Source organism: Astatotilapia calliptera, chromosome 16 (genome assembly GCF_964374335.1).
Source record: "Astatotilapia calliptera chromosome 16, fAstCal68.1, whole genome shotgun sequence".
Lineage (NCBI taxonomy): Eukaryota > Metazoa > Chordata > Actinopteri > Cichliformes > Cichlidae > Astatotilapia > Astatotilapia calliptera.
Window position 1 is genome coordinate 6,855,274 of NC_137437.1, and position 27,908 is coordinate 6,883,181.

General features: G+C 42.2%; 2 protein-coding genes across 2 annotated transcripts; both read left to right on the top strand.

Moving 5' to 3' along the window:
- The first annotated feature begins 7,619 nt into the window (after positions 1–7,619).
- Positions 7,620–9,895, top strand: LOC145421205 (olfactory receptor 6N2-like). Its single transcript, XM_080291162.1, has one exon. The coding sequence runs from the start codon at positions 8,890–8,892 to the stop codon at positions 9,847–9,849; it is 960 nt and encodes a 319-aa protein (XP_080147288.1). The 5' UTR covers positions 7,620–8,889; the 3' UTR covers positions 9,850–9,895.
- Positions 9,896–19,932: 10,037 nt separating this feature from the next.
- LOC113007338 (olfactory receptor 6N2-like) lies at positions 19,933–20,897 on the top strand. The gene has a single exon (XM_026143783.2). It carries the CDS (start codon positions 19,933–19,935, stop codon positions 20,890–20,892), a length of 960 nt encoding a protein of 319 aa, XP_025999568.2. The 3' UTR covers positions 20,893–20,897.
- The last annotated feature ends 7,011 nt before the right edge of the window (positions 20,898–27,908 follow it).

Below are 27,908 nucleotides of genomic sequence, written 5' to 3' on the forward strand. Positions count from 1 at the left end.
ATTGCTATTAAGAAGTTGGATATGGTTATTGTCCGTGAGAGGGGGGCAGAGAGTTCAGGAGCCTCACAGCCTGTGGATACAGGCTGTTGGCCAGTCTGGATATTCTGGCCTGTATAGACCTGTACCTTCTCCCTGAGGGCAGCAGATGGAAAAGGTGGCGCGCAGGGTGATGTTGGTCCCGCAGGATACTGTGCACCCTCCTCAGACAGCGAGTGGGGAAGATATTACTGATCTCTGGCAGACTTGTTCCAATAATTCTGCCAGCTTCTTTCACCACCCGCTGGAGTGCTTGCTGATCGGCCTTGGTGCAGCTGGGGAACCACACTAGAAATCCATACGTCAGAACGCTGCTGATGGCACAGTTGTAGAAGTTCAACATCAGAGATCTGGGAATGTGTGCGCTCCGCAGTCTCCTCAGGTAGTAGAGGCGCTGTTGGGCCTTCCGTACAACTGAGGTGATATGGTTGCCCCAGGACAGGTCCTCGGTCACAGTTACCCCCAAGAATTTAAAACTGCTCACCCTCTCCACCGCCTCACTGCCAATGAAGAGAGGCAGATGGTTGTTATGACACCTCTTCCGGAAATCTACAATGATCTCCTTGGTCTTTTTGGTGTTTAAGACCAAGTTATTGTCGTGGCACCATGACTCTAGTTGTTGCACCTCTGTCCTATAGTTTGTCTCATCATTGTTGGATATAAGTCCGAGCACTGTAGTGTCATCTGCAAACTTAACAATGAGATTGGACGCGCAGGAGGAAATACAGTCATGGGTGAAGAGAGTGTATAGCAGAGGGCTCAGAACACACCCCTGAGGGGCACCGGTGTTGACCACAAGGGTGGAAGAGGTGTTCTTACCCACTCTGACACTCTGTCTATGGTTAGTGAGGAAGTCCACAATCCAGTTGCACAGAGAGGAGTTAAGTCCCAGGTGGTGGAGTTTGGGACGGAGTTTGTATGGCCGGATGGTATTAAAAGCCGAGCTGTAGTCTACAAAGAGGAGCCGTGCATAGGTGTTCCTGTGTTCCAAGTGCTTCAGTAATGTGTGCAGCACTGTGGCGATCGCATCCTCGGTTGACCGGTTCTCCCTGTATGCAAACTGGTGCGAGTCCAGGGATGGTGGAAAAGCAGCTCTGATGTGTTTAATGACCAGTCTCTCCAGGCATTTGGCGGGAATGGGGGTGAGTGCCACAGGTCTGAAATCGTTCAGACATGTGACATTTGACTGTTTTGGGATGGGAACGATGGTTGCTGCTTTGAAACAGGATGGTACCAGTGAACAGGACAACGAGGTGTTATATATAGAGGTGAAGACGTCCGCCAGGTCCGCAGCACAGTCTTTTAGCACCCGGCCCAGCACTCCATCCGGCCCGGCCGCTTTCCTGGTGTTAATGCTCCGGAACACACGCCTCAGCTCATGAGTGCTCAGGACCGGAGCAGGGTCGGTTGAGGGGAGAGGGGACAGGACAGGGTCGGTGTTCTCCCTGTCAAAACGGGCATAAAAGAGATTTAGATCCTCAGCCAGAGTAGAACTGTCGGCTGAGGGTGATGGTGTTCTTCTTTTGTAGTCCGTGATAGCCCTGATGCCCTCCCAGACCTGCCTTGGGTTTGTGTTGTTCTCAAACCTGGCCTCGATACGCCTCCTGTGCTGCTGCTTGGCAGTCTTGATGCCTCTTCTCAGGTTGGCCCTGGCAGCACTGTATGCCTCCTGGTCCCCGGATTTGAAAGCGTTGTTCCTCGTTCGAATAAGTTGTTGAACTCCGTGTGTCATCCAGGGTGGATTATTAGGGAACACACGGAATCGTTTCCAAGTTGTTACATTGTCCACACAGAAACAGATGTAGTCCAAGACAGTGGAGGTGTAACTGTCCAATGCGACACGATTGTCAGTGTCCTGCACCTTGAATACATCCCAGTCTGTGCAGTGGAAACAGTCCTGAAGCATCGGAATAGCGTCCTGCGGCCATGTTCTCACGGTTTTGGTTGTAATCCCAGTGCTCTTGATCTTTTGTGTGTATATTGGGTGTAGCAGAAGGGAGAGATGGTCTGACAGACCCAGGTGGGGATAAGCCTGGGCTCTGTACGCATTCGCCATGTTGGTGTACACCTGGTCCAACGTTCTATCTCCTCTGGTAGCACACTTCACTTTACGGTGGAAATTGTGAAGTACAGATTTCAGGTCCGCGTGGTTAAAATCCCCAGCCGCAATAAAGACACTGTCCGGGTGTGCTACCAGGCTGTTATTGATGCTGCTGCTCAATTGTGCTAACGCTAGCTTAGCATTAGCATCTGGTGGAATGTAAACAGCGCAGATGTAAACGGCAGAAAATTCCCGAGGGAGATAGAATGGACGGCACTTTAACACCAACAGTTCTACCTCTGTACTGCACAGTTTTTCCGTTACCGTGACGTTCGTGCACCAAAGGTTGTTAATATAGATGCACAGCCCCCCGCCAGTCTTCTTACCCGAGTCCGCAGACCTGTCGGCTCGATAGGCGGTGCGGCCTGCTAGATCGATAGCCGCATCGGGAATGGCGCTGTCCAGCCAGGTTTCAGTGAAAATCATGCACGAACAGTTATTAAAAGTCCGTCGAGTGGCGATCTGCAGTCGTATTTCATCCAGTTTGTAACGGATTGAACGGGCGTTGGAGAGGAATATGATCGGGAGTGGTGGTTTAAACGGACTAGTCTTTAGCCGTGCCCACAGGCCTCCCCGCTTGCCTCTCTTCTGCCTCCGCTCGCAACGTCTCCTCCTGCGGCTTGCTGTTGCGGGTAGCCCCGGGGGTTGCTTAACGATCTCCGGGGGGATGAGATACTCGGATGTTAGTTGAAGATCTCCACGGCTTAGTTGTAGTAGATCATCTCTGTTGTATTGAAGTAACCCCAGACTGTGTGAAATAATACACAGTACCACCAAAAGTGCAAAAGTGTAGGAGCTCCGGGCCGCTGCGTCTGTGCGCGCCGCCATCTTAAAGCGCTTTACTAGTCCCTAAGGACCCCAAAAGCGCTTTACATATCCAGTCATCCACCCATTCACACACACATTCACACACTGGTGACGGCAAGATACATTGTAGCCACAGCCACCCTGGGGCGTACTGACAGAGGCGAGGCTGCCAAACACTGGCGCCACCGGGCCCTCTGACCACCACCAGTAGGCAACGGGTGAAGTGTCTTGCCCAAGGACACAACGACCGAGACTGTCCAAGCCGGGGCTCAGAACACCCATTTTATTAAAGGTGAAATAATTTAGACAGTTTTTGACTCTCAGTGATGCTGCAGTGTTCATTTGACTTTGAGACCTGAAGCGGACAGAGTTTTGGACCCGTGCTAAGACATTTTTTCACAGATTTTTGAGCACTGTGTACCACATAAAATTGGTTCAAGGTCAGTATGCATAGCCAGAATTCATACATAAGGTGCACTGTTGATTTTTGTGAAAATTAGAGGATTTAAAGTGCACCTTTATAATCCAAAAAATACAGTAATGTAATGGTCTTCTAACAGGTATCATTCAGAAAGCATTAAATTGACTGTAGATCGTGCAAAATACAGCAGCTAGACATCTTCTAAAGACTAAGAAAAATTAGCATATTGCATTAGAATTGATTTTAAGATTTTACTAATTACCTGTCCTTCATGGCCTGGGCTCAGAATATATACTAGAAGTGCTTCTCCTGTACCAGCAAGCACTTTGGTTATGGAAAGTTATATACAAATAATAATAATAATAATAATAATAATGATATTTTATTATTATTTTATCTACACTACTAAGTCTACCCACCTCTGTATGAGGTATGATGTATGATGACAGATCATACAGACAAAAATATCAACTGATAAAGTTTGGTGAAGTTGTTTACATGTTCTTGAAGAACTTAATGAGTCCCATTGAGAATGGGAAGTTGTCTGATAAAACAAAGCCACAGAGCCAATTACTTCTTAGTTCGGTGCTGGAAAAGTATTACTACAATACTGTTACGGCCCTGGGTCTCGGAGAGAGTGAGACTACCCTTTTGTGCTTGTGCAAATCTAAGTGTGCCAGGACTCGTGGATGACTGGCTGCTGGGAGTCCTGTGCCAGCCTTCTTACCCCTATCTTCCCTGCTTAGCCTCTGTGTCCTTGTCTTGTCTCGTGTGCATTACTTTCCCTGGAACAGTCGCTCACTGTCGTTCTCTAAACCTAAAAGAGAATTATGGATTTGATCAACTGGTCTCTGAATGCTATTGACACCCTTTTCTCAACGAGAAGTCTGGGCTCGGGAGAGCCTGAGTACCCTGGAGGGACTTTCCCTGCCGGATACACGATGGACGGGTGGCAGAACTGGAGGGTCATGTGCCTGTCGATCAAGGACGCTGAAGATATCTACCTATTCGGAACCATGATAACAGGGTTCTTGCTGATCGGAGCTGGCTTGGCCCTGGTTTATCGGAGAAATAAGAGAGCAGAACCGGCTGTTCAAACCCCCCCAAGGCTGCCCGCTGGAATTGAAACGATGGGACGAGGCGCGACCTCTCACAATGAACGCAGCATGGTTAACACCTTGGAGACGCTTACAGCTGCTGTGAAGGCTCAAAACAACACCATTGAGCGTATGGGGGGGTACATCAGAGAGAGGCCTGCTCAAAATGAGACCCTTGAGCGAAAGTTGGAACACATCGTGGAACGGATCACTGCAGTTGTGGGGTCTCAGAATCAAAAGAATGATAACACCATGGAACAGAAGTTTGATACCATCATGGGGAGGCTCGCGACTCTCCAACGGGAGATTGAGAGACCAGCGTCAGAGTGTTAAAGAGCAACTTGACATTCTCCTGGGCTGCTCGCATGAAAAAATCAACAAAATCAACATCAAAATGCGGACACCACCACGGCGCCAGCTGCAGGCCCAAGGCTGGAGCCGAACAATCACTCCCTGATAACGACTGTGTGATGACTATTCTTCCCATCCCATGCAAGGACACCTGGATTGGCTGGAGGACTGTTTACTTAGCCTGATAGGGCGAAGGACACTGTCTCTGCTGAACTATGGACACGCACACACATACACTTACACTGATAAGCACTCACCCATCCCCCCTCCCCTTCCAGCGCCTTCGATGCTTACCTCCCCCATGATTTGGACATCGGGTCAGCTGGCGGCGCAGTCGAAAGATTGCAGCAGTCCCAGATCAGATGTGCACACTGTGTTTATTGTGTTATGATATCCCCTACCCAACCCTGTGGCTTGTCATGTCTTTCATAATGTTGTGCTGTGGCCATTCATGTGCTTTTTTTTCTGCAGAGTTTTTTTTGTTTCCTGTTCTCGTGCTGTCCTACCATGGAAGCACAGCATGAGTGGAGGTCTCTTGTTTTCCTCTTGTACCCTCCCGTTGTTGTGTACATTTCAGTGTTCTTTTCTGTAACGCTACCAATCTCCGACTTGTAACCCCATGTGATGTCTGTGTTATGTGTGTAAGGTCGGGGGGTCCCATTTCACTGCAGGGCAACCTGCTTGTGACAAATAAAGCTGATTCTGATTCTGATTATGCAGATCACAGTGTGCCAGACCTCGCGGACGATTTGCTGCCTGGCGATCCCATGACCCCTCCATGACCAATTGACTGGCTGATTGTCTGCACCTGGGAGTATAAAAGGCTGAAGATCCTTCACACTAGGGGGAACTGCTGCTTTGAAGTGAACATGCAGTGTCCTTCTCGTCTGCTCTGCATGTGAATCTTGTTTGTTAAACCTCTTTGCTGTGTTGCTCTTTGTTTAAACCTGATATACAGCTGAACTTAGTTTCATTAGAGTTTTGTGATGCTGGCTTGCCTTAGTTACCCTTAGCTTTTATTGTGTGTGCTGCCAGCCTGCTTTAGTTAACCCTTAGCTTTTACGCGTGACTGTTTCGTTTGTTCTTTATGTAATAATTATATGCCCAGTGGTCTGTTGAACAGCCCTGTCGGTAGTGATGGCCAAATGAAGCTTTCTGAAGCACTGAGGCTTGTATTGAAAAACGGTTCATTACTCGAAGCGCATACTGAGAGACACCGAAGGGTCTCAGACCTTAATCCTTTCTAGTGCTTTACCTTTCTCAGCAGACAGTGCGTGCGGCTTTAATGTTGTGCTGCGTGGAATAGAGATGGGTTATGCTCCCAGACCCGTTCACCAGGTCTATATCAAATCAGAACTCGTTACGGGATTTTTCCCTGTCGCAGTATGTCCGTCCTTACCAATAGAGGGGGTGGCCATGTTGCTAGGAAATGATATTACGGGCGAATTAGTGCGTCCTAGTCTGGAGGTGCTGGATAAGCCCTTCAGTTCTAATGCCCCAGATATTTCTGTGACCCCAAAGCTGTACCCAGCCTGTGTGGTTACTCGTGCCCAAGCCCGTAAAGATGGTGACGTTACCCTCGCTGATTCTGTGTTGATGTCCTCATTTTCTGAGGAGGGTGCCACGTTACCTGACGACAACAATGTTTTGTCTTCCCCAGACTTGGTAAACCCTGAGGAGCCTAGTCCATCTGTAAAAGAAATACCACTGCCTTTAACCAGAGAAAATCTGTCGGCGGCCCAGTTGGCTGATGAATCGTTGCAGCGATGTTTTAAGCATGTGGTAAGTGCTGAGCAAGCTAAGAATGAGCAACAAGCCTTTTTCATAGAACAAGCTGTGCTAATACGTCAATGGTTTCCATTGGGTGCTAGGAGTGTGGACTGGAGTAAGGTTAAGCAGATTGTCATACCCACGCTGTATCGGTCAAAGATCCTGGCGCTTGCTCGTGAAAGCCAGTGGTCAGGACATTTAGGCATCAAAAAAACGTATCAGTTACTATTAAAACACTTCTTCTGGCCTGGCATGAAACGTGATGTGGCTGCTTTCTGCCGTAGTTGCCATATGTGTCAACTTGAGGGTAAACCAAATCAGGTTATACCCCCTGCACCATTATGTCCCATCCAAGTAGTCGATCAACCATTTGATCACGTCATAGTAGACTAAGTAGGTCCACTACCAAGAACAACGTCAGGAAACCAATATTTACTCACCATTATGTGTGCTGCTACACGTTTCCCTGAGGCTATTCCACTGCACAAATTACGGCAAGGTCTGTTGTGAGAGCCCTTACTAAGTTTTTTCTACATTCGGACTGCCTAAAGTTGTCATAAAAGATCAAGGTTCTAACTTTCAATCTAAATTATTCAAGCAAGTAGCTAAAAACCTACAAATCAAACAGGTTGTGTCTTCTGCCTATCACCCAGAATCCCAAGGAGCTTTAGAGCGGTGGCATCAAACCTTAAAAGCCATGCTCCGCAAGTATTGCTTAGAGGCCAAAGTGGATTGGGATGAAGGGATTCCCTTTGTGTTGTTTGCTGCTCGCGAAGCTGTCCAAGAGTCACTCGGGTTCAGTCCCTCTGAACTAGTGTTTGGCCACACGCCTCGTGGCCCGCTTAAATCAATGAAAGAGAAATTTGATCCAGGAAGGGAGCCCTAGAGTGGGAGTGACCAAGTATGTGCAGGATTTCTGTGAGCGTTTGAGTCAGGCTAATTCTCTGGCTAAGCAGCACCTCACTGTTTCACAAGGAAAAATGAAACACGCTTATGATAAGGCTGCTGTCAAACGACAATTCCAGACAGGAGATGAAGTACTTGTCCTCTTCCCTGTCCCCGGATCATCTCTTTCTGCTGAGTATGAGGGGCCTTATGAGGTACACGAACAAGTAGGAGAAACTGATTACATAATCAGCACGCCGAATCGAAGACGCAAAACCTGTGTTTGCCATATAATCATGTTAAAGTTATACCACTCCCGACCCTAACCAAAACCCACTGGGAGCTGTGCTCCTGTGGCCGTCTTCAGTCACTCAGAGGTAGAAAGCACAGACGAGGCTGATGGTTTAAAACTGAATGACTCCAGTGGTTCTAAGCCCCGCTTGCCTTACTCTGAAGTGTTAAAATCATTCCGAGCAACAAGAAGACATAGCTAATTTGGTCCATGAGTACCCCTGTTTATTTGGCGATGCTTGCTGCTGCAAGAGTACAATTTGGAGATTTGGCATATAAAAGGATCAGAAAATGTACTAGCTGATGGCCTCTCCCGGTTGTGAGTATGACTTGTTTTGTTGTCTGTCATGAATATTGAAATCTGTATATACAAAACGTAGTCTTGTATTTTAAGGGGAGTGGTGTTACGGCCCTGGGCCTTGGAGAGAGTGAGACTACCCTTTTGTGCTTATGCAAATCTAAGTGTGCCAGGACTCGTGGATGACTGGCTGCTGGGAGTCCTGTGCCAGCCTTCTTTTATGCAGATCAGTGTGCCAGACCTCGCGGACGATTTGCTGCCTGGCGATCCCATGACCCCTCCATGACCAATTGACTGGCTGATTGTCTGCACCTGGGAGTATAAAAGGCTGAAGATCCTTCACACTAGGGGGAACTGCTGCTCTGAAGTGAATATGCAGTGTCCTTCTCGTCTGCTCTGCATGTGAATCTTGTTTGTTAAACCTCTTTGCTGTGTTGCTCTTTGTTTAAACCTGATATACAGCTGAACTTAGTTTCATTAGAGTTTTGTGATGCTGGCTTGCCTTAGTTACCCATAGCTTTTATTTTGTGTGCTGCCAGCCTGCTTTAGTTAACCCTTAGCTTTTACGCGTGACTGTTTCGTTTGTTCTTTATGTAATAATTATATGCCCAGTGGTCTGTTGAACAGCCCTGTCGGTTTTCTGTTTAAAGTTTGAAATTAAAACTTTTTACTTTACTCAGTTTGTGTGGGGGGCTTGTTTATGTTACTCCTCCCCTGACGCCTAACAGAGTGGGTTGTAACAAATACATTAAGACTTGTCTTTTCATTTGTTTTTTAATGAATACCATTTATGTCATCTAGTTGTATAGTAAATAACATTTTTGTTAATTGAATGGATGTTGAATTAAATGTAACATTGTTAACTCTAGGTGGGTTTGCAGAATTGCACAAATACAGGTATCTTTATTTTGTGATCATATTTACACTTTATATTCTGATACTCTGCTTTAATTCCACTATAGTTTTCCTTATCTGGACTCACAAAAACCTTCACGAGCCAATGTACATTTTTATTGCAGCTTTGTTAATCAACTCTGTTCTTTACAGCATGATTATCTATCCAAAGCTCTTATCTGATGTTTTGTCTGAAAAACAGATGATGTCATATCCACTCTGTCTTTTCCAAGGTTTATCATATTACACCTTGGTTGGTTCAGAATTTTTACTGTTGGCAGCAATGGCATATGACAGGTATGTGTCTATATGTAAACCCCTGCAATATCCAGTTATTATGAATAGAATAACTATATATGTATGTCTGATTTTAGCTTGGCTTATACCTGCTTTTGAAACCTCAGTGATGGGTGTGTTGTATTCGAATGTCAAACTCTGTAGCTTTTCTCTGACAGGAATTTTTTGTAATAATTCACTTTACAAGCTTCAGTGTGTGCCCTCGGTCGCAATATCTATATATGGTGTGATCATGTTGATAAGAATTGCCCTTCTACCTTTGCTTTTCATACTTTTTACATACATCAGGATTATTAGAATATCTTACCATTGTTGTAGAGAAGTGAGGAAAAAAGCTGTAAAGACATGTTTACCCCACCTGCTGGTGTTAACCAACTTTTCCTGTTTTATTTTCTTTGATATAATTATAGTTCGACTGGATTCTGATCTATCCAAAACTCTTCGTTTGACATTGACGTTTCAGTCAATTGTATTCCATCCTCTTTTAAATCCAATCATATATGGACTCAAAATGAATGAAATTTTCAAACATATCAAAATATTGTTGTCAAGTTTAATAACACTGGTATTACTGCCCTATTATCAAATGTATGGCATATAATTTTAAATTGTAATGCAAACTAGACAATGGAGTACCTTTTCTCCGATTTTACATACTAGACAGAGGAAAAGAGATCAAATTTATAGAAATGTCATGACATTTATGTAAATGTTCATTTCTGTTCTTCTATTGATGACAACATAATGGTCATAAAACAAAGACAAACAATTTCTTAAACTGTTTCTGGTAATGTTTAAATTCTAAACATCTCATATGCCTGCATTTCACATTTCCCCTTCTATATTGTCATAGATTATTATTTACTATTGTATATTCACATAAAAATAATTTAGTAGAATGAATCAATTAGTAGAAGTCTCTCTTTGATGCTGACAAGCATGTGAATATTCATCACAGTGTCTTCTGTTTTCTCAGTTATATATATATATATATATATATATATATATATATAGTTTTTTTTAATGAAAAATTCTTTTGAACTTTCCATAACTCATTATTTATAAACATAATATAGTGTATTGTATAGTGTAATGTGTAAATTCAATGCTAATTTCTAACTCTGTTAAATTTACTAAATTCTGTTTTCATGAATACCTGGATGTTAAATGTAATTGTTACACTTTGTAAAACAGAACACCCATTTTATTAAAGGTGAAATAATTTATACAGTTTTTAACTCTCAGTGATGCTGCAGTGTTCATTTGACTTTGAGACCTGAAGTTGTAACCTGCAGCAATGTTAAAGATGATCTACAGGGCTTCAAACATTCAGGAATTATAGTCACCATATAATTCACTTTTCATGGTAAACATTCATTAGATCCATCAGATATAAAGTCATTGTTGGAGCAATACACAAACGCTTATCAGAAACCGAACAAAGTGCAAATAATTTCAATAACATGTAAACACAAGGACTCAGTCCACGAATAGGAGTATTAGAATAGATGTGCTTAATCCCGCTTGTATCATAGGCCTACTAGTACAAGTGGAAATACACTAAAAATTACCTCCAAGTATTCAATACTGAGTACAGTTGAACCCCGACTTACGAAATTAATTCGTTCCCGAGGGTCTTTCAGAAGTCGAAAATTTTCGTAAGTCGAAGCACCCATCGCGCCTTTTGAGTGAATGGTAGGCTATAGGCTAATTGCTAACTGCAACAACAATACGTCGTTCAAGTGGAACAGCGAAGCTCAAGTACGAAAGCCAAGGGGGTTGTCACATGATTTGGAAGGCATTGTGGGCATTGTAGGCATTCTGGGCTCAGCCAATCAGAGACAGTGGATTTTGTTACACGGGCATTTTGCCATAACACGGGCAGAAATATTGCCGTTAAGTGCCGTCGTAACTTGAATTTTTCGTTAAATGGGGTATTCCTAAGTCGGGGTTCCACTGTATTGTAAAACAAATGATTGACATCAAAAAATTAAGCAGGAAGCAGCATAAAGTCTGCTTACAATTATCTCTCATAAACTTATTTTCAGCTGTTTTAACCATTTACAGCTTTTCACATGTTAATGACTTGGTTAACGATCTAACTAGCATATCAACAGTGCGTTTCAGAGACACCCAACAACTGTACCCACACTCCGCACATCACGTGTCTGATTAGCCACATTTAGCTTACCGCCGTCGAGTGGATGCTCAGCATTTACATGAAGCCACAACTCAGTAAACCTTCTGGTTTCACTCTGTCCTCTACGACAAGTACAAAATTATACTTTGTGAACATTATCAGTTTGGATGGCATTTTAACTCGTTAGAGATTAATTTCTTCAGCTTACCGATAACAAAGTTTTAGCCCGCCTGCTCTGTTCGGCTGTAGAAGCAAGAGACCATGAGGCCGCACCTTGACCACCTGGTCAGCTGGACTGGGACAAAAAATCGGTCAGGGCATTTTGACTAGAGAGTGGCCACAAGGTATTATAGGAAAAACCATAAAACCTTTGGATGACAACAAATGCTGTTGTGACAGTGATGTACACTGTCTTGTTGGTATATATGTATGAGTTCTAAACAGTTTACATCACATGACAACTTAAGGACATCTTCTGGTTTCATCTTCATGTTTCCCTCTCAACAGATATCAAAACCAACATCATGAGCACAAGAAATGACAACATCAAAGAACGCAAGTATGGCGAAGCTCGCGGCTCTCCAACAGGAGATTGAGAGACCAGTGTTGGACTGTAGAACTGCTTTGAAATTCATATGAGCTGTTCGCACTAAAGTAAAAAGCACCATCACTTCATGCGGATAGCCCCTTTGGCGCCAGCTGCAAGGCTGGAGCCGAACAAAAACACCCTGATAACGACTGTGTTTAGTCTGTTCCTTCCCACTCCATACAAGGCCACCTGGGTTGGCTGGTAGACTGTTTACTTAGCCTGGCAGGGCGAACTATGGACACGCACACACACACACTTATCCCCCTCCCTTTCCAAACGCCTTCGATGCTTGTTTCCTGCGGGGGAACACGGCGGGTCTGTGTGACGCGCTGGAAGGGTAGCGCTGTGCAGGGCGGCTGCTGTGTTCGCTTCGGATTACTCCTCACCAGTGTTGGTCATGTTACTTGAAAAAAGTAATCAGTAACTAATTACTGATTACTTCCCCAAAACAGTAATCCCATTACTTTACTGATTACTTATTTTCAAAAGTAATTAATTACTTAGTTACTTTTTAAAAACACGATTTACAACCTGAATAGGTGATAAAGCGATAGATCTTTCAGTCCAATTCTACTTTTTCTACATAATCCATCATACAAAATGTAATCAAATGGAAAAGTCTCTTTTTAAAACTTGTTTTATTAGTTTTAATCTTTTAACTTTATGCATCAAGCAAAAATTTAATTATATGCAACATTCTCTGACTGGAAGAAATTTGTTTAATATTTAAACCTATTTTCTGCACATTCCAGCACATAAAATATTTTTGTGTGTTTACACTCACTCTTTCAAATAGATGCAAGTAAAACACAGCAGAAAATAAATAAAGTCAGAGACTCAGCGGTCCTGTTGCTCTATTTTCACCTGTAAAGCAGGAGTAGGGTAGGCGGAGGTTTACCCTGGTGCAGGTGTGCCGCAGCGGTCAGTGGAAGAATCCGCGAGTTTCTCTGTGAGTTTCCCATTACGTCGTAGCGCACTTGGTGCTTGCTTGGAAGTTTAGAGGTTTTTTTCGCTGTAAAAAGAAGTTTTCTTCCCACGCACAACGGACACTAATGTTTTTGTCACTTTTTATGGAATCAAACTTAAAGTAAGGTCAGTACTTCCACGCTTTAAACGCTGCATGCTCATACTCTCTCCCACACTCGATATATTATCCATTGATCTGCACACAGCTGTTGTCACGAACGTCCACTCGCTTACGTCACTGTCATGAGACATTCTCGCAAAAAAATCACGGTTTTAGTAACGCAGTAACGCAGCATTCCTACGGGAAAGTAACGGTAATCTAATTACCGTTTTTGCAATAGTAATCCCTTACTTTACTCGTTACTTGAAAAAAGTTATCGGATTACAGTAACGCGTTACTGCCCATCTCTGGTAGTAACAACCCCCTAAGCACCCTGATTTTGAATGACCAGTAGTAAAACTGTAGCAATGTTGATGGCCTTTTCCCATTCCAAATAAATTTAGACACCACAGAGTGTATATTCTTAAAGCAAGACAGAGGAGGGAGAAGTGGCAACATGAATAAAAGGAAATTAAGACATGACAGTATGTTCATTTTGACTATGTTGAGGCCCTAGTCTTAGTGTGGGGCAGGTCAACGCTGCAGTGATCTGAGTGATCAGATATCAAGATTGGCTGAATACAAATTAGTGACGTGTCGGTCGCGAACGAAATGGCACAAAAATGGCTCTTAGAGCCAACTCTTTGAAGTGAACAACGCGAGCCGGCTCCTTACTCACCAGGGGGCAGCTTTGTGTAGCCAAATGTTAAAGTCATGAATTCGCCTTAAGGGGCCATGTTGATATTATGAAGTAAATTGCATCATACAGTTTGAAGTACCTTTTTTCATTCTTCTAAGGCATATGCGAGTGCGCATGTACACACACACACACACACACACACACACACACACACACACACACACACACACACACACACACACACACACACACACAAGAATGAATGAAAATATGAATATTTTGATTTCTTAAATGTCACAGTTGTACAGTAATAACTCCGATAGTGTTATCAGTTCATCAGTGGCAAACGGGGAAAGGAGAAGAAAGTAGTTGCGAAACAAATACATCAAAAGAGTATTGATTATTAATCGCGAAGCTCTGAGAGCTTGGTAATATTCTACTTTGCTATGCATGTGTTTGAGGAGATTTTACAGGCAGAGATCCTTAACATCACTGTATCCACAGAATGGCCTACAGGTAAGACTTAATCACACAAGGAGAAAAATGAAAATGAAAGCCGTTGACTCAATGGAATGCATAGAATGCTAAGAGCCTTCAATTCAGTGGGGATGTGGCGAACATGTCATGGTCCTGAGTCTGAGGACTCGGTGTTTTGTGTTTCTTTATATTCTTCTATATTCTTGTTTATTCTGCCTTGTCTTTTGTTTAGGTTTGCTATGTGTTAGTGTGTTTGTTTCATGCCTGCCTGTGTTCCCTCTGTCTGTCCATGGTGTCACTGTGTCTGCTCGTGAGTCTGCCTGCCAAGTTCAGTGTCCTGTCTGGTTCTCTGTGTCTGTTAGTTTCCTGTTTTATTCTGAAAGTTCATGTCTCATGTCAATGTGTTTAGTTTTACCTCTCTGCTGTCTCGTTAGCCTAATTTCTCCCAGCTGTGTCTCCCTCCTGTTGTCCATTTCCTAATTACTCCCCTGTGTATTTAAGCCCTGTGTTTTCCTGTGCTCCCTGTCTTGTCGTACCCTCAACTTGCTGTGTGTTCATGACTTCCAGGCCTCCTGCACCTCAGTTAGAGTTTTGTTTGCTTTTGTGAGTTTTATTTTATGTTGAAGTTTTGTTCCAGCAATAAAGCCGCATTTTCAGTTTAAACCTCGTTTCCTAAGAGTCCTGCATTTTGGGTTCACCACTCCTGCCTGCCTGCCACACAGCCAACCATGACAGAACAACACTAAAGGCCAACTTCAAGCTAGAGCAAGTTTTGAATAGTCAGTTGAATGGGAAGAACAACATCTGGCCACTCAACACCTGCACCCTGCCGGCAGTGATGGGGCGTAATGGAATAATTGTACGGGCGTTACATATTTAAGATACAAAATACGAGTAACTGTATTCCATTACAGTTACCGTTTTAAAAGGTGGTATTCAGAATACAGTTACCTTATTGAAATAAATGGATTACACGGCGGTCTTTCCCTGTTTCATATATTAGGCTATGCCCTCTCTATTTTTGGTAATTCCACGCCAGTGGAAACCCAAAGAAAGCACGCATTAAGAGGCTCTAATGCCTGTGTCTGAATCTCGCGCCCCATGTCACCTGTACTTGCGGCCGCCTAATGACTTGAAGAAATATTTTTAAAAATTATTATTCAAAATAATTTATTATGAAGGCAATAGGCAGAGTGTTGCAGAAGAAAGTAGCCTCATGGGCAGTGTAGTCTGTGCTGCAGGGAGAATGGACTGCAATACCCGTTATGTTTCTGTGAGCGCGAGGAGGGAGAAGAAGGAGAGTCGAAAAGTACGAGTTGTCACTGACCACTGATGGAAGATGGAAGCATGTGAATATAATAATAACCACTGCCACCAAAAGGTTTTCCGCTTAGACGAGGAAGAAAGCCCAGGGATGTGAATTCGGGTCCGGGCAGGTGTTTATAGTCTGGTCCACGGCGGTGGGATTCAGTCTGACGATCCGAACCACCAGTGAGACATCTGAGGGTGAGAAACATTATTTTGGTATATAAAACCACCGCAAAGGTTTAATGAAACGCGTAAAATAGGTTAGAAGTAGCCGCAATTACGCCGTAACGAACCAAATTAGACTTAGGTTTTAGAGGTAGTCGTAATTACTTCGTAACAAATTGTAGAAGGGCGCAAATGTCTATGTGTATTTGTCTGGAAGTAAGTTGATTTTACAGCACAATATGCTGCTGAACTACTTCCATTTTTTGTTTTCTTTGCTTGAGGCTCACGTACTGGTGACAAAGGACAACGGTTGAGTTTTATCTCATAAAACTGATACCGCTTCATTTTTTAGAAGTGAAGTAGAAGGGAGTATCAGCAACCACTCTGAAGTCAAGCGTGCCAGTGACGGCCCAGCAAAATCTTTGAAAATGGGAAATAAACAAGTAAAATTAACACCTGATGAGAAATGTTTAGAAAAACAATAAGCTGGAGCAGGAATAATCCAAAAGAAAGGGAGAGGAATGCATATTGGAAGAGCAAGAGGTAAAGGCAGACTTAGATACACACCAAACAGTAATTTTAGCGCTGCATGCTGGGAGTGTGGAAAAAAGGGACATTTTGCACGTGACTGTAAGAAACAAAGAAGACAGTGACTCAGAACAGGATAGTAGCTCAGGTGAAGAGAGCAGTTCAGACTAGGAAGAACATAATAATCCCTCACCAAGTGAAAATTAGAGATCAAAGTGGTTTAAAGTAGTTTAAAAAGGGCTGGAAACAGATCCGACTGAATAAATATAAATACACGAGGTATAAAGTAAAATAAACAGAAGGCTAAATTAAATTAGGGTGATATGTTGGATCACCCAGGAATTTGTATGTGTCGACCACATCAATATCCAAACTATGGATGTTCACTGGTGCGATGGATGGTGGTTGGTTGAATTCACACCAGATGATGAAGTCGGTGATGATCTTCCTATACTCTAGATCGTTCCCCTCAGACATCCATCAATGACTGTATCATCAGAGAATTTCTGGAGGTGGCCGTTAGGAAGGGAGAAAAAAAAACATGAATCTCACAGTGCTTCCAGTACTCTCCAGGTGTGACAGTGATCTGTGCAGGAGGTACATGACTGCATCATTCACCCCAATACTAGGATAGTAAGTGACCAGCAGGGGATCCAGCAGTTTACTCACCAGAGTTGTGAGATGTTTGAGAATTAACCTCTCCAGGTTCTTCAAGGTATACTTCAGGGTATGATGTAAATACTGGGCAGTGGTTCTTTTTTTTCTGGAGAGACTTCTTTAGTCTGTTTGTATTCTGACTCTGTAGTAGGGCTGAACGATATATCGCATTTGCGATAATATCGCGACATGATCAAGTGCAATTTTCTAACCGCAAAGGCTGCGATTATACTCTGGACATGTCCAAATTCATGGGCTGCATCCTCCTGAGGCCGCATTTGTAGACCGATTACGTCACAGCGACGCGCCGAAGGCTGTCCAAATTACTACCATATCCCAGAATTCATAGCGCGGCCCAGCCAAACTCCAGTTTCCAGCAATGGCGGCCGCTACTAAGTTTTAAAATTACTCATACTAATCTTTCTGGGTCACAAAATAAACTTTTAACATATTTTCAGGCGAGAAAGTAGTTGTGTAAACATCAAATATCTGCTCGGTTTATCAAGATATCCCATATTTGCAAAAGTGCTTCGACGTTTTCAGAGGCGTCTGCTACCCACCAGCTCGACAGCTAGCCGGGAGCTCGAGGGTTACTGATGCGGCCGAGAACGGCACAACTCCCGGCACATCATTTTCAGATCACCGCGGAGTTTCGCTGCTCGGGTTAAACGTAATATATAAGTCACTTAGACAACCTAAAAATGTTATTGTTGGGCTTTTTTCAGTGTTTTGTTTGTTCGTGAGTAAATCGGTTTGGCTGAGATTAAAGTTATTAGATTAGATAAAATAAAACTTTATTAATCCCCCGGGTGGGTTCCTCCTTGGTTTTCACACAGCTGACTAAACGTCAAACAGAAAACTTATTAAACAGAAGTATGAGACAGTCGAGAATTTACATCAGTGTCTGGTTATATTTTAGATAGCAAGAAGCAGACGGCCGAGTTTATTAAACTCCACCGAGACAGCGGTGACGCTAATCAGAACTAGACCGTCCAATTTCACGCCTTTAAACTTTAAAGGCGTGTTTGTGTGTGTGTTTATACAATTGCTATTATGTTTGCACTTTATGTGTAATGTTACTGACTGCAGAGATCAGTAAGATGTGTGTATTTTTTATTTATTAGTTTTATTTACCGGTCAATTTACCGGACGATCTACGTCCCTACCCTCACCTATGGCCACGAGCTGTGGGTAGTGACCGAAAGAACGAGATCGCGGATACAAGCGGCAGAAATGAGCTTCCTCCGAAGGGTGGCTGGCCTCTCCCTTAGAGATAGGGTGAGAAGTTCGGCCATCCGGGAGGGGCTCAGAGTAGAGCAGCTGCTGCTCCACATCGAAAGGAGCCAGCTGAGGTGGTTCGGGCATCTGACAAGGATGCCCCCTGGGCGCCTCCTGGGTGAGGTGTTCCAGGCATGTCCCACCGGGAGGAGGCCCCCGGGCAGACCCAGGACACGCTGGAGAGATTATATCTCTCGGCTGGCCTGGGAACGCCTTGGTATTCCCCTGGATAAGCTGGAGGAGGTGGCTGGGGAGAGGGAGGTCTGGGCCTCTTTGCTTAGGCTGCTGCCCCCGCAACCCGGCCCCGGACAAAGCGGATGAAAATGGATGGATGGATGGATAGTTTTATTTATTTAATATTATTTTTTAATTGAATGACTGTCTAGTAGTTCACAGATGTCGAAAAACTGAGTGTGGTAAAGCCACTGATTTTTTTTATGTATATTTCTGCAATCTGCACATTGTACTGACTTTCATTTTAATGTTTACACCAGGGTTCCTTGTCAGCACTTTATGCTCAGATGTTTGTAAGCTAAAAATAAACTATTGTGTATGTTCAAATATACTGTTGTGATTGAAGAAGTTAAATAAAAATGTCAGTCATCAATTCATGCATCACCTCATGTCATCATAACAGAGGTCTGTCTTCCAGGAAAGAACAGTTTAAAATTAATGTAATATAGTATTGGCCATACTATATGATGTATTGCTTGTCTTTGTTTAAAATACAGAAGACAAAGACCTTAAAAAATAATCGCATATCGCATCGCAATCGCAATATTGGGGCAAAAAAATCGCAATTAGATTATTTTCCATAATCGTTCAGCCCTACTCTGTAGCCCTGCTTCTGTTTCCTTGTCTCTAATAATGTTGGTCACTTTCATAAGTTATGTCAGAGTTTGATCCACCATGTGATATAATTTAGAAAATATCTAATTAGCAATGGCTTTCAATAACCTGGAATTAAAAAACAACAACAACGAAAAAAACAACAACACTGCAGAACACTGTCAGTTATGGACTGATGTCTACAGCACCAGGACCTCAACATTAATGGTTTAGGATACCCTTCAAGAAGCCTGGAGAACTATTCCTGAAGACTATTTAAAGACATTCAGTAAAATTTGCTCAAAAGAGTTTAAGCTGTGTTGAACACATATTGACTTTCAAGCTTGTTAGAATTGCATTCAGTATTTTTTTGCCTTCAATTCATCATTCAACATAATCAAGGGTTTAAAGTGCACCTTTATAATCCAAAAAATACAGTAATGTAATGGTCTTCTAACAGGTATCATTCAGAAAGCATTAAATTGACTGTAAATCGTGCAAAATACAGCAGCTAGACATCTTCTAAAGACTAAGAAAAATTTACATATTGCATTAGAATTGATTTTAAGATTTTACTAATTACCTGTCCTTCATGGCCTGGGCTCAGAATATATACTAGAAGTGCTTCTCCTGTACCAGCAAGCACTTTGGTTATAGAAAGTTATACACAAATAATAATAATAATAATGATATTTTATTATTATTTTATCTACACTACTAAGTCTACTCACCTCTCTATGAGGTATGCTGTACGATGATAGATCACACAGACAAAAATATCAACTGATAAAGTTTGGTGAAATTGTTTACATGTTCTTGAAGAACTTAATGAGTCCCATTGAGAATGGGAAATTGTCTGATAAAACAAAGCCACAGAGCCAATTACTTCTTAGTTCGGTGCTGGAAAAGCATTACTACAATACATTAAGACTTGTCTTTTCATTTGATTTTTAATGAATACCATTTATGTCATCTAGTTGTATAGTAAATAACATTTTTGTTCATTAAATGGATATTGAATTAAATGTAACATTGCTAACTCTAGGTGGGTTTGCAGAATTGCACAAATACAGATATCTTTATTTTGTGATCATATTTACACTTTATATTCTGATACTCTGCTTTAATTCCACTATAGTTTTCCTTATCTGGACTCACAAAAACCTTCACGAGCCAATGTACATTTTTATTGCAGCTTTGTTAATCAACTCTGTTCTTTACAGCATGATTATCTATCCAAAGCTCTTATCTGATGTTTTGTCTGAAAAACAGATGATATCATATCCACTCTGTCTTTTCCAAGGTTTATCATATTACACCTCGGTTGGTTCAGACTTTTTACTGTTGGCAGCAATGGCATATGACAGGTATGTGTCTATATGTAAACCCCTGCAATATCCAGTTATTATGAATAGAATAACTATTTATGTATGTCTGATTTTAGCTTGGCTTATACCTGCTTTTGAAACCTCAGTGATGGGTGTGTTGTATTCGAATGTCAAACTCTGTAGCTTTTCTCTGACAGGAATTTTTTGTAATAATTCACTTTACAAGCTTCAGTGTGTGCCCTCGGTCGCAATATCTATATATGGTGTGGTCATGTTGATAAGCATTGCCCTTCTACCTTTGCTTTTCATACTTTTTACATACATCAGGATTCTTAGAATATCTTACCATTGTTGTAGAGAAGTGAGGAAAAAAGCTGTAAAGACATGTTTACCCCACCTGCTGGTGTTAACCAACTTTTCCTGTTTTATTTTCTTTGATATAATTATAGTTCGACTGGATTCTGATCTATCCAAAACTCTTCGTTTGACATTGACGTTTCAGTCAATTGTATTCCATCCTCTTTTAAATCCAATCATATATGGACTCAAAATGAATGAAATTTTCAAACATATCAAAATATTGTTGTCAAGTTTAATAACACTGGTATTACTGCCCTATTATCAAATGTATGGCATATAATTTTAAATTGTAATGCAAACTAGACAATGGAGTACCTTTTCTCCGATTTTACATACTAGACAGAGGAAAAGAGATCAAATTTATAGAAATGTCATGACATTTATTTAAATGTTCATTTCTGTTCTTCTATTGATGACAACATAATGGTCATAAAACAAAGACAAACAATTTCTTAAACTGTTTCTGGTAATGTTTAAATTCTAAACATCTCATATGCCTGCATTTCACATTTCCCCTTCTATATTGTCATAGATTATTATTTACTATTGTATATTCACATAAAAATAATTTAGTAGAATGAATCAATTAGTAGAAGTCTCTCTTTGATGCTGACAAGCATGTGAATATTCATCACAGTGTCTTCTGTTTTCTCAGTTATATATATATATATATATATATATATATATATATATAGTTTTTTTTAATGAAAAATTCTTTTGAACTTTCCATAACTCATTATTTATAAACATAATATAGTGTATTGTATAGTGTAATGTGTAAATTCAATGCTAATTTCTAACTCTGTTAAATTTACTAAATTCTGTTTTCATGAATACCTGGATGTTAAATGTAATTGTTACACTTTGTAAAACAGAACACCCATTTTATTAAAGGTGAAATAATTTATACAGTTTTTAACTCTCAGTGATGCTGCAGTGTTCATTTGACTTTGAGACCTGAAGTTGTAACCTGCAGCAATGTTAAAGATGATCTACAGGGCTTCAAACATTCAGGAATTATAGTCACCATATAATTCACTTTTCATGGTAAACATTCATTAGATCCATCAGATATAAAGTCATTGTTGGAGCAATACACAAACGCTTATCAGAAACCGAACAAAGTGCAAATAATTTCAATAACATGTAAACACAAGGACTCAGTCCACGAATAGGAGTATTAGAATAGATGTGCTTAATCCCGCTTGTATCATAGGCCTACTAGTACAAGTGGAAATACACTAAAAATTACCTCCAAGTATTCAATACTGAGTACAGTTGAACCCCGACTTACGAAATTAATTCGTTCCCGAGGGTCTTTCAGAAGTCGAAAATTTTCGTAAGTCGAAGCACCCATCGCGCCTTTTGAGTGAATGGTAGGCTATAGGCTAATTGCTAACTGCAACAACAATACGTCGTTCAAGTGGAACAGCGAAGCTCAAGTACGAAAGCCAAGGGGGTTGTCACATGATTTGGAAGGCATTGTGGGCATTGTAGGCATTCTGGGCTCAGCCAATCAGAGACAGTGGATTTTGTTACACGGGCATTTTGCCATAACACGGGCAGAAATATTGCCGTTAAGTGCCGTCGTAACTTGAATTTTTCGTTAAATGGGGTATTCCTAAGTCGGGGTTCCACTGTATTGTAAAACAAATGATTGACATCAAAAAATTAAGCAGGAAGCAGCATAAAGTCTGCTTACAATTATCTCTCATAAACTTATTTTCAGCTGTTTTAACCATTTACAGCTTTTCACATGTTAATGACTTGGTTAACGATCTAACTAGCATATAGAGAGTGGCCACAAGGTATTATAGGAAAAACCATAAAACCTTTGGATGACAACAAATGCTGTTGTGACAGTGATGTACACTGTCTTGTTGGTGTATATGTATGAGTTCTAAACAGTTTACATCACATGACAACTTAAGGACATCTTCTGGTTTCATCTTCATGTTTCCCTCTCAACAGATATCAAAACCAACATCATGAGCACAAGAAATGACAACATCAAAGAACGCAAGTATGGCGAAGCTCGCGGCTCTCCAACAGGAGATCGAGAGACCAGTGTTGGACTGTAGAACTGCTTTGAAATTCATATGAGCTGTTCGCACTAAAGTAAAAAGCACCATCACTTCATGCGGATAGCCCCTTTGGCGCCAGCTGCAAGGCTGGAGCCGAACAAAAACACCCTGATAACGACTGTGTTTAGTCTGTTCCTTCCCACTCCATACAAGGCCACCTGGGTTGGCTGGTAGACTGTTTACTTAGCCTGGCAGGGCGAACTATGGACACGCACACACACACACTTATCCCCCTCCCTTTCCAAACGCCTTCGATGCTTGTTTCCTGCGGGGGAACACGGCGGGTCTGTGTGACGCGCTGGAAGGGTAGCGCTGTGCAGGGCGGCTGCTGTGTTCGCTTCGGATTACTCCTCACCAGTGTTGGTCATGTTACTTGAAAAAAGTAATCAGTAACTAATTACTGATTACTTCCCCAAAACAGTAATCCCATTACTTTACTGATTACTTATTTTCAAAAGTAATTAATTACTTAGTTACTTTTTAAAAACACGATTTACAACCTGAATAGGTGATAAAGCGATAGATCTTTCAGTCCAATTCTACTTTTTCTACATAATCCATCATACAAAATGTAATCAAATGGAAAAGTCTCTTTTTAAAACTTGTTTTATTAGTTTTAATCTTTTAACTTTATGCATCAAGCAAAAATTTAATTATATGCAACATTCTCTGACTGGAAGAAATTTGTTTAATATTTAAACCTATTTTCTGCACATTCCAGCACATAAAATATTTTTGTGTGTTTACACTCACTCTTTCAAATAGATGCAAGTAAAACACAGCAGAAAATAAATAAAGTCAGAGACTCAGCGGTCCTGTTGCTCTATTTTCACCTGTAAAGCAGGAGTAGGGTAGGCGGAGGTTTACCCTGGTGCAGGTGTGCCGCAGCGGTCAGTGGAAGAATCCGCGAGTTTCTCTGTGAGTTTCCCATTACGTCGTAGCGCACTTGGTGCTTGCTTGGAAGTTTAGAGGTTTTTTTCGCTGTAAAAAGAAGTTTTCTTCCCACGCACAACGGACACTAATGTTTTTGTCACTTTTTATGGAATCAAACTTAAAGTAAGGTCAGTACTTCCACGCTTTAAACGCTGCATGCTCATACTCTCTCCCACACTCGATATATTATCCATTGATCTGCACACAGCTGTTGTCACGAACGTCCACTCGCTTACGTCACTGTCATGAGACATTCTCGCAAAAAAATCACGGTTTTAGTAACGCAGTAACGCAGCGTTCCTATGGGAAAGTAACGGTAATCTAATTACCGTTTTTGCAATAGTAATCCCTTACTTTACTCGTTACTTGAAAAAAGTTATCGGATTACAGTAACGCGTTACTGCCCATCTCTGGTAGTAACAACCCCCTAAGCACCCTGATTTTGAATGACCAGTAGTAAAACTGTAGCAATGTTGATGGCCTTTTCCCATTCCAAATAAATTTAGACACCACAGAGTGTATATTCTTAAAGCAAGACAGAGGAGGGAGAAGTGGCAACATGAATAAAAGGAAATTAAGACATGACAGTATGTTCATTTTGACTATGTTGAGGCCCTAGTCTTAGTGTGGGGCAGGTCAACGCTGCAGTGATCTGAGTGATCAGATATCAAGATTGGCTGAATACAAATTAGTGACGTGTCGGTCGCGAACGAAATGGCACAAAAATGGCTCTTAGAGCCAACTCTTTGAAGTGAACAACGCGAGCCGGCTCCTTACTCACCAGGGGGCAGCTTTGTGTAGCCAAATGTTAAAGTCATGAATTCGCCTTAACACTAGGAAGGCCCAGAGCCCAGCCATTTGGCTTTTCTACCTTTAAAACCCGGAGAGCAGCCAAATGGCTGGTAGGCTTTTAGCTAAGCTTTAGCTTCAGGCAAGTGGAAGCTAAATTGGCTAGTCATTCATATGTAAATTGGGTTGTTACCTGGGAATTCTGGAGGGAGGGGAGTGGGGGTGTGTGGATGAGGGGGTGGGGGAGCTGCTAAAAGCGGTGAGCTTCCTTTTGTTTCATCTTGATGCATTCTCAATCATCCAGGGAAACAAATCTCCAAAAGTCACCAACTTGGAGTGTTTCAGTTTGCCATCTTAGGGAGAAATCAACACACATGGGTGTATGTCCTTTGTTGCTGAGATTTATTGATAAAAACAGTACAAAAAATCAACCATTTGTACACATTTTTACAAATAATTATAAAAAGTGAGTGAGTACATTTCAACATTTTCAGCAATCACTCACAATCCTGGCACTGCCATGGTATCTGTAGTCTGCATTTACCACATGTGTATCTGTTGCAGTGAACACATCGCACAGTGGCATGATTGTTCTTGCAATTGTGTTTGACCTGACACATGGCTCTTTTTCCAGGGCTCGGTGTGGAGGGTTGTGTCAAAGGCAACTGTTCTTTTCTTGCCTTCTTCGCAGCTACATGAGAGTGAGCTAACTCCCTTGCAAGCTCCACCAGGAAGTCCACCCGTCTTTCCTTCGTCCCGGAGCATGCTTGATACAGCACATGTGCATTCAGTGCTGCCATGTCAATCATGTTATAAAACACGGCAACTGGCCAGCGCCGTGTTCCTCTGCGGACAGTGTACTCCCGAACCATCTGGTCCATCACATCCACGCCACACTTTGTTTTGTTGTAAAGGGTGACAGTGTTTGGCTTCCTTTTGGTAGTGTTATCAGTCTGAACCACGCCGTGCATGCTGCTAAGAATATAGACTGTCTTCTTCCGTTTGGCCGCATACGCCGTCAGCGTGGCAGCAGAGGTTGAAAACACCTAAGAAATAAGATAAATTGTTATTTCCATAGCACTTTTACACACAATGAAACACATAAACATAGAACCAGAAAAGACCTGCAACATACCTGAGTGGTGAATTCATTGCGATCTGTCTGTCTAGTGGATTGAGGAATTTCCCTGCGAATCTTGTTGACTGTGCCGAGGATGGTGGTTTTCCGTCTAAGAAGTTTTTGCGCAAGTGAAAGCGATGTGAAAAAATTGTCCGTGGTAACATTTCTGCCCTTGTCTAGGAATGGTTCCATCAGCCTCATTACTACATTTTCAGAAAGTCTCTCCCCAGTGGGACGACTGGGGTCCTTGCCAAGATATGGGAAGACATTGCAAATGTACTTGGATTTTAGGTCGCAAGCCACCCAAAACTTGATCCCAAACTTGTCCGGCTTACTTGCAATATACTGCAGGAAACTGCACCGAGTCTTTGATGGGAAAAGCTGTTCATCAACGGTGATATGTAGACCAGGGTTGTAGCACGTGATGCAGTTGGTGACAAATGATCCCCACAAACTGGAAATTGCAGCGAACTTATCAGTCTTTGCTCGATCACTGCGGGTGGACTTGTCATCAAAGCGTAGGTGTTGCATGATTTCTTTGAAGCGGTTTCGTGCCATAGTTCCAATTATCTGTGGGTTTCCCAGGTTTGCTGACCAGCAGTCATTTAGAGATGGAACCCTGGTAACCCCCCGCAAGATGACAATTGCAATAAATGCCATTAGTTCAGGGAGGTCCATGAACCAATGAACATGCTCCGTTTGCTGTGCATGTTGAACAGTCCATTCTTGAATGCTACGAAGCATGTCAAGAGTGATGAAACACAGGAAGCTCCGAAGGCGACTCGTGATATTTCTCCTGGCCTTAGCCGTTGGCTCTCCATCTGCAGCGTACGCTTCTATTGGGGTGAAAGGGAGACAGGTCCCCACCTGTTCTTCACGCCACACTGTGCCATCTTTCGCTGTCTCAGTCCCCAAACAAGCTCTCTTTTTAGGTGCAGAAGCAGTCTCCTCATCTGCAGTGTGAACAAATTCAAATTGTGAGCAATGGGAAGGTCCAGTATCTCCTCCTCTGTATCAGAATAATGTCTGAAATATCTTACTTACAAACTACATCCACTTACTTATTTGAAATGAAATAGGAAATAACATGAAATGCAACTAACCGGAAGACTGATCAGACAGCTCTGAGTCCGAATCCGGCTGAACTTGTAGGTCTTCTCCATCCGAGTCACAAGGGTCGACTTCCCTCAGGATCATTTCCAAGGCCTGCTGAGTGGTGAGTCTTCTCTGCATTTTCTTTCCTTGGAGAGGAGGTCCGTACACCACAGAATTCTTCAGGGCAATGAAGGATTAGGCTAAGTGTAGTGAGATTGTATCATATATATAGGGCTTGGCTTCCTGATCAATGCTCCACTACCAAAAGGAAGCCAAGCCCTGCCACCCTTTACAACAAAACAAGGTGTGATCACATTGATGCCACAATGGACGACTGATCAATGCTCCACTACCAAAAGGAAGCCAAGCCCTGCCACCCTTTACAACAAAACAAGGTGTGATCACATTGATGCCACAATGGACGACTGATCAATGCTCCACTACCAAAAGGAAGCCAAGCCCTGCCACCCTTTACAACAAAACAAGGTGTGATCACATTGATGCCACAATGGACGACTGATCAATGCTCCACTACCAAAAGGAAGCCAAGCCCTGCCACCCTTTACAACAAAACAAGGTGTGATCACATTGATGCCACAATGGACGACTGATCAATGCTCCACTACCTTTTTTTTTTTTTTTTACTTTGATTTTTATTAGGTTATTTTATCATTGTGGACATACAGTAAAGAAAATAACAAACAGACATACAAATGGGTCTATAATTCTTGCAGTATTCTTTGTTTTTTCCTTCTTTGGGTAAGATTGTTATAATAGCTTCTCCCCATGATGGTGGAGCTATTCCCTGATTCAGAGTCCAGTTGAAGCAAGATAGAAGAAGTGGCTTGAGTTCTTCTTTGAAAACTTTGTAACTTTGTAGGTGTGATCACATTGATGCCACAATGGACGACTGATCAATGCTCCACTACCAAAAGGAAGCCAAGCCCTGCCACCCTTTACAACAAAACAAGGTGTGATCACATTGATGCCACAATGGACGACTGATCAATGCTCCACTACCAAAAGGAAGCCAAGCCCTGCCACCCTTTACAACAAAACAAGGTGTGATCACATTGATGCCACAATGGACGACTGATCAATGCTCCACTACCAAAAGGAAGCCAAGCCCTGCCACCCTTTACAACAAAACAAGGTGTGATCACATTGATGCCACAATGGACGACTGATCAATGCTCCACTACCTTTTTTTTTTTTTTTTTACTTTGATTTTTATTAGGTTATTTTATCATTGTGGACATACAGTAAAGAAAATAA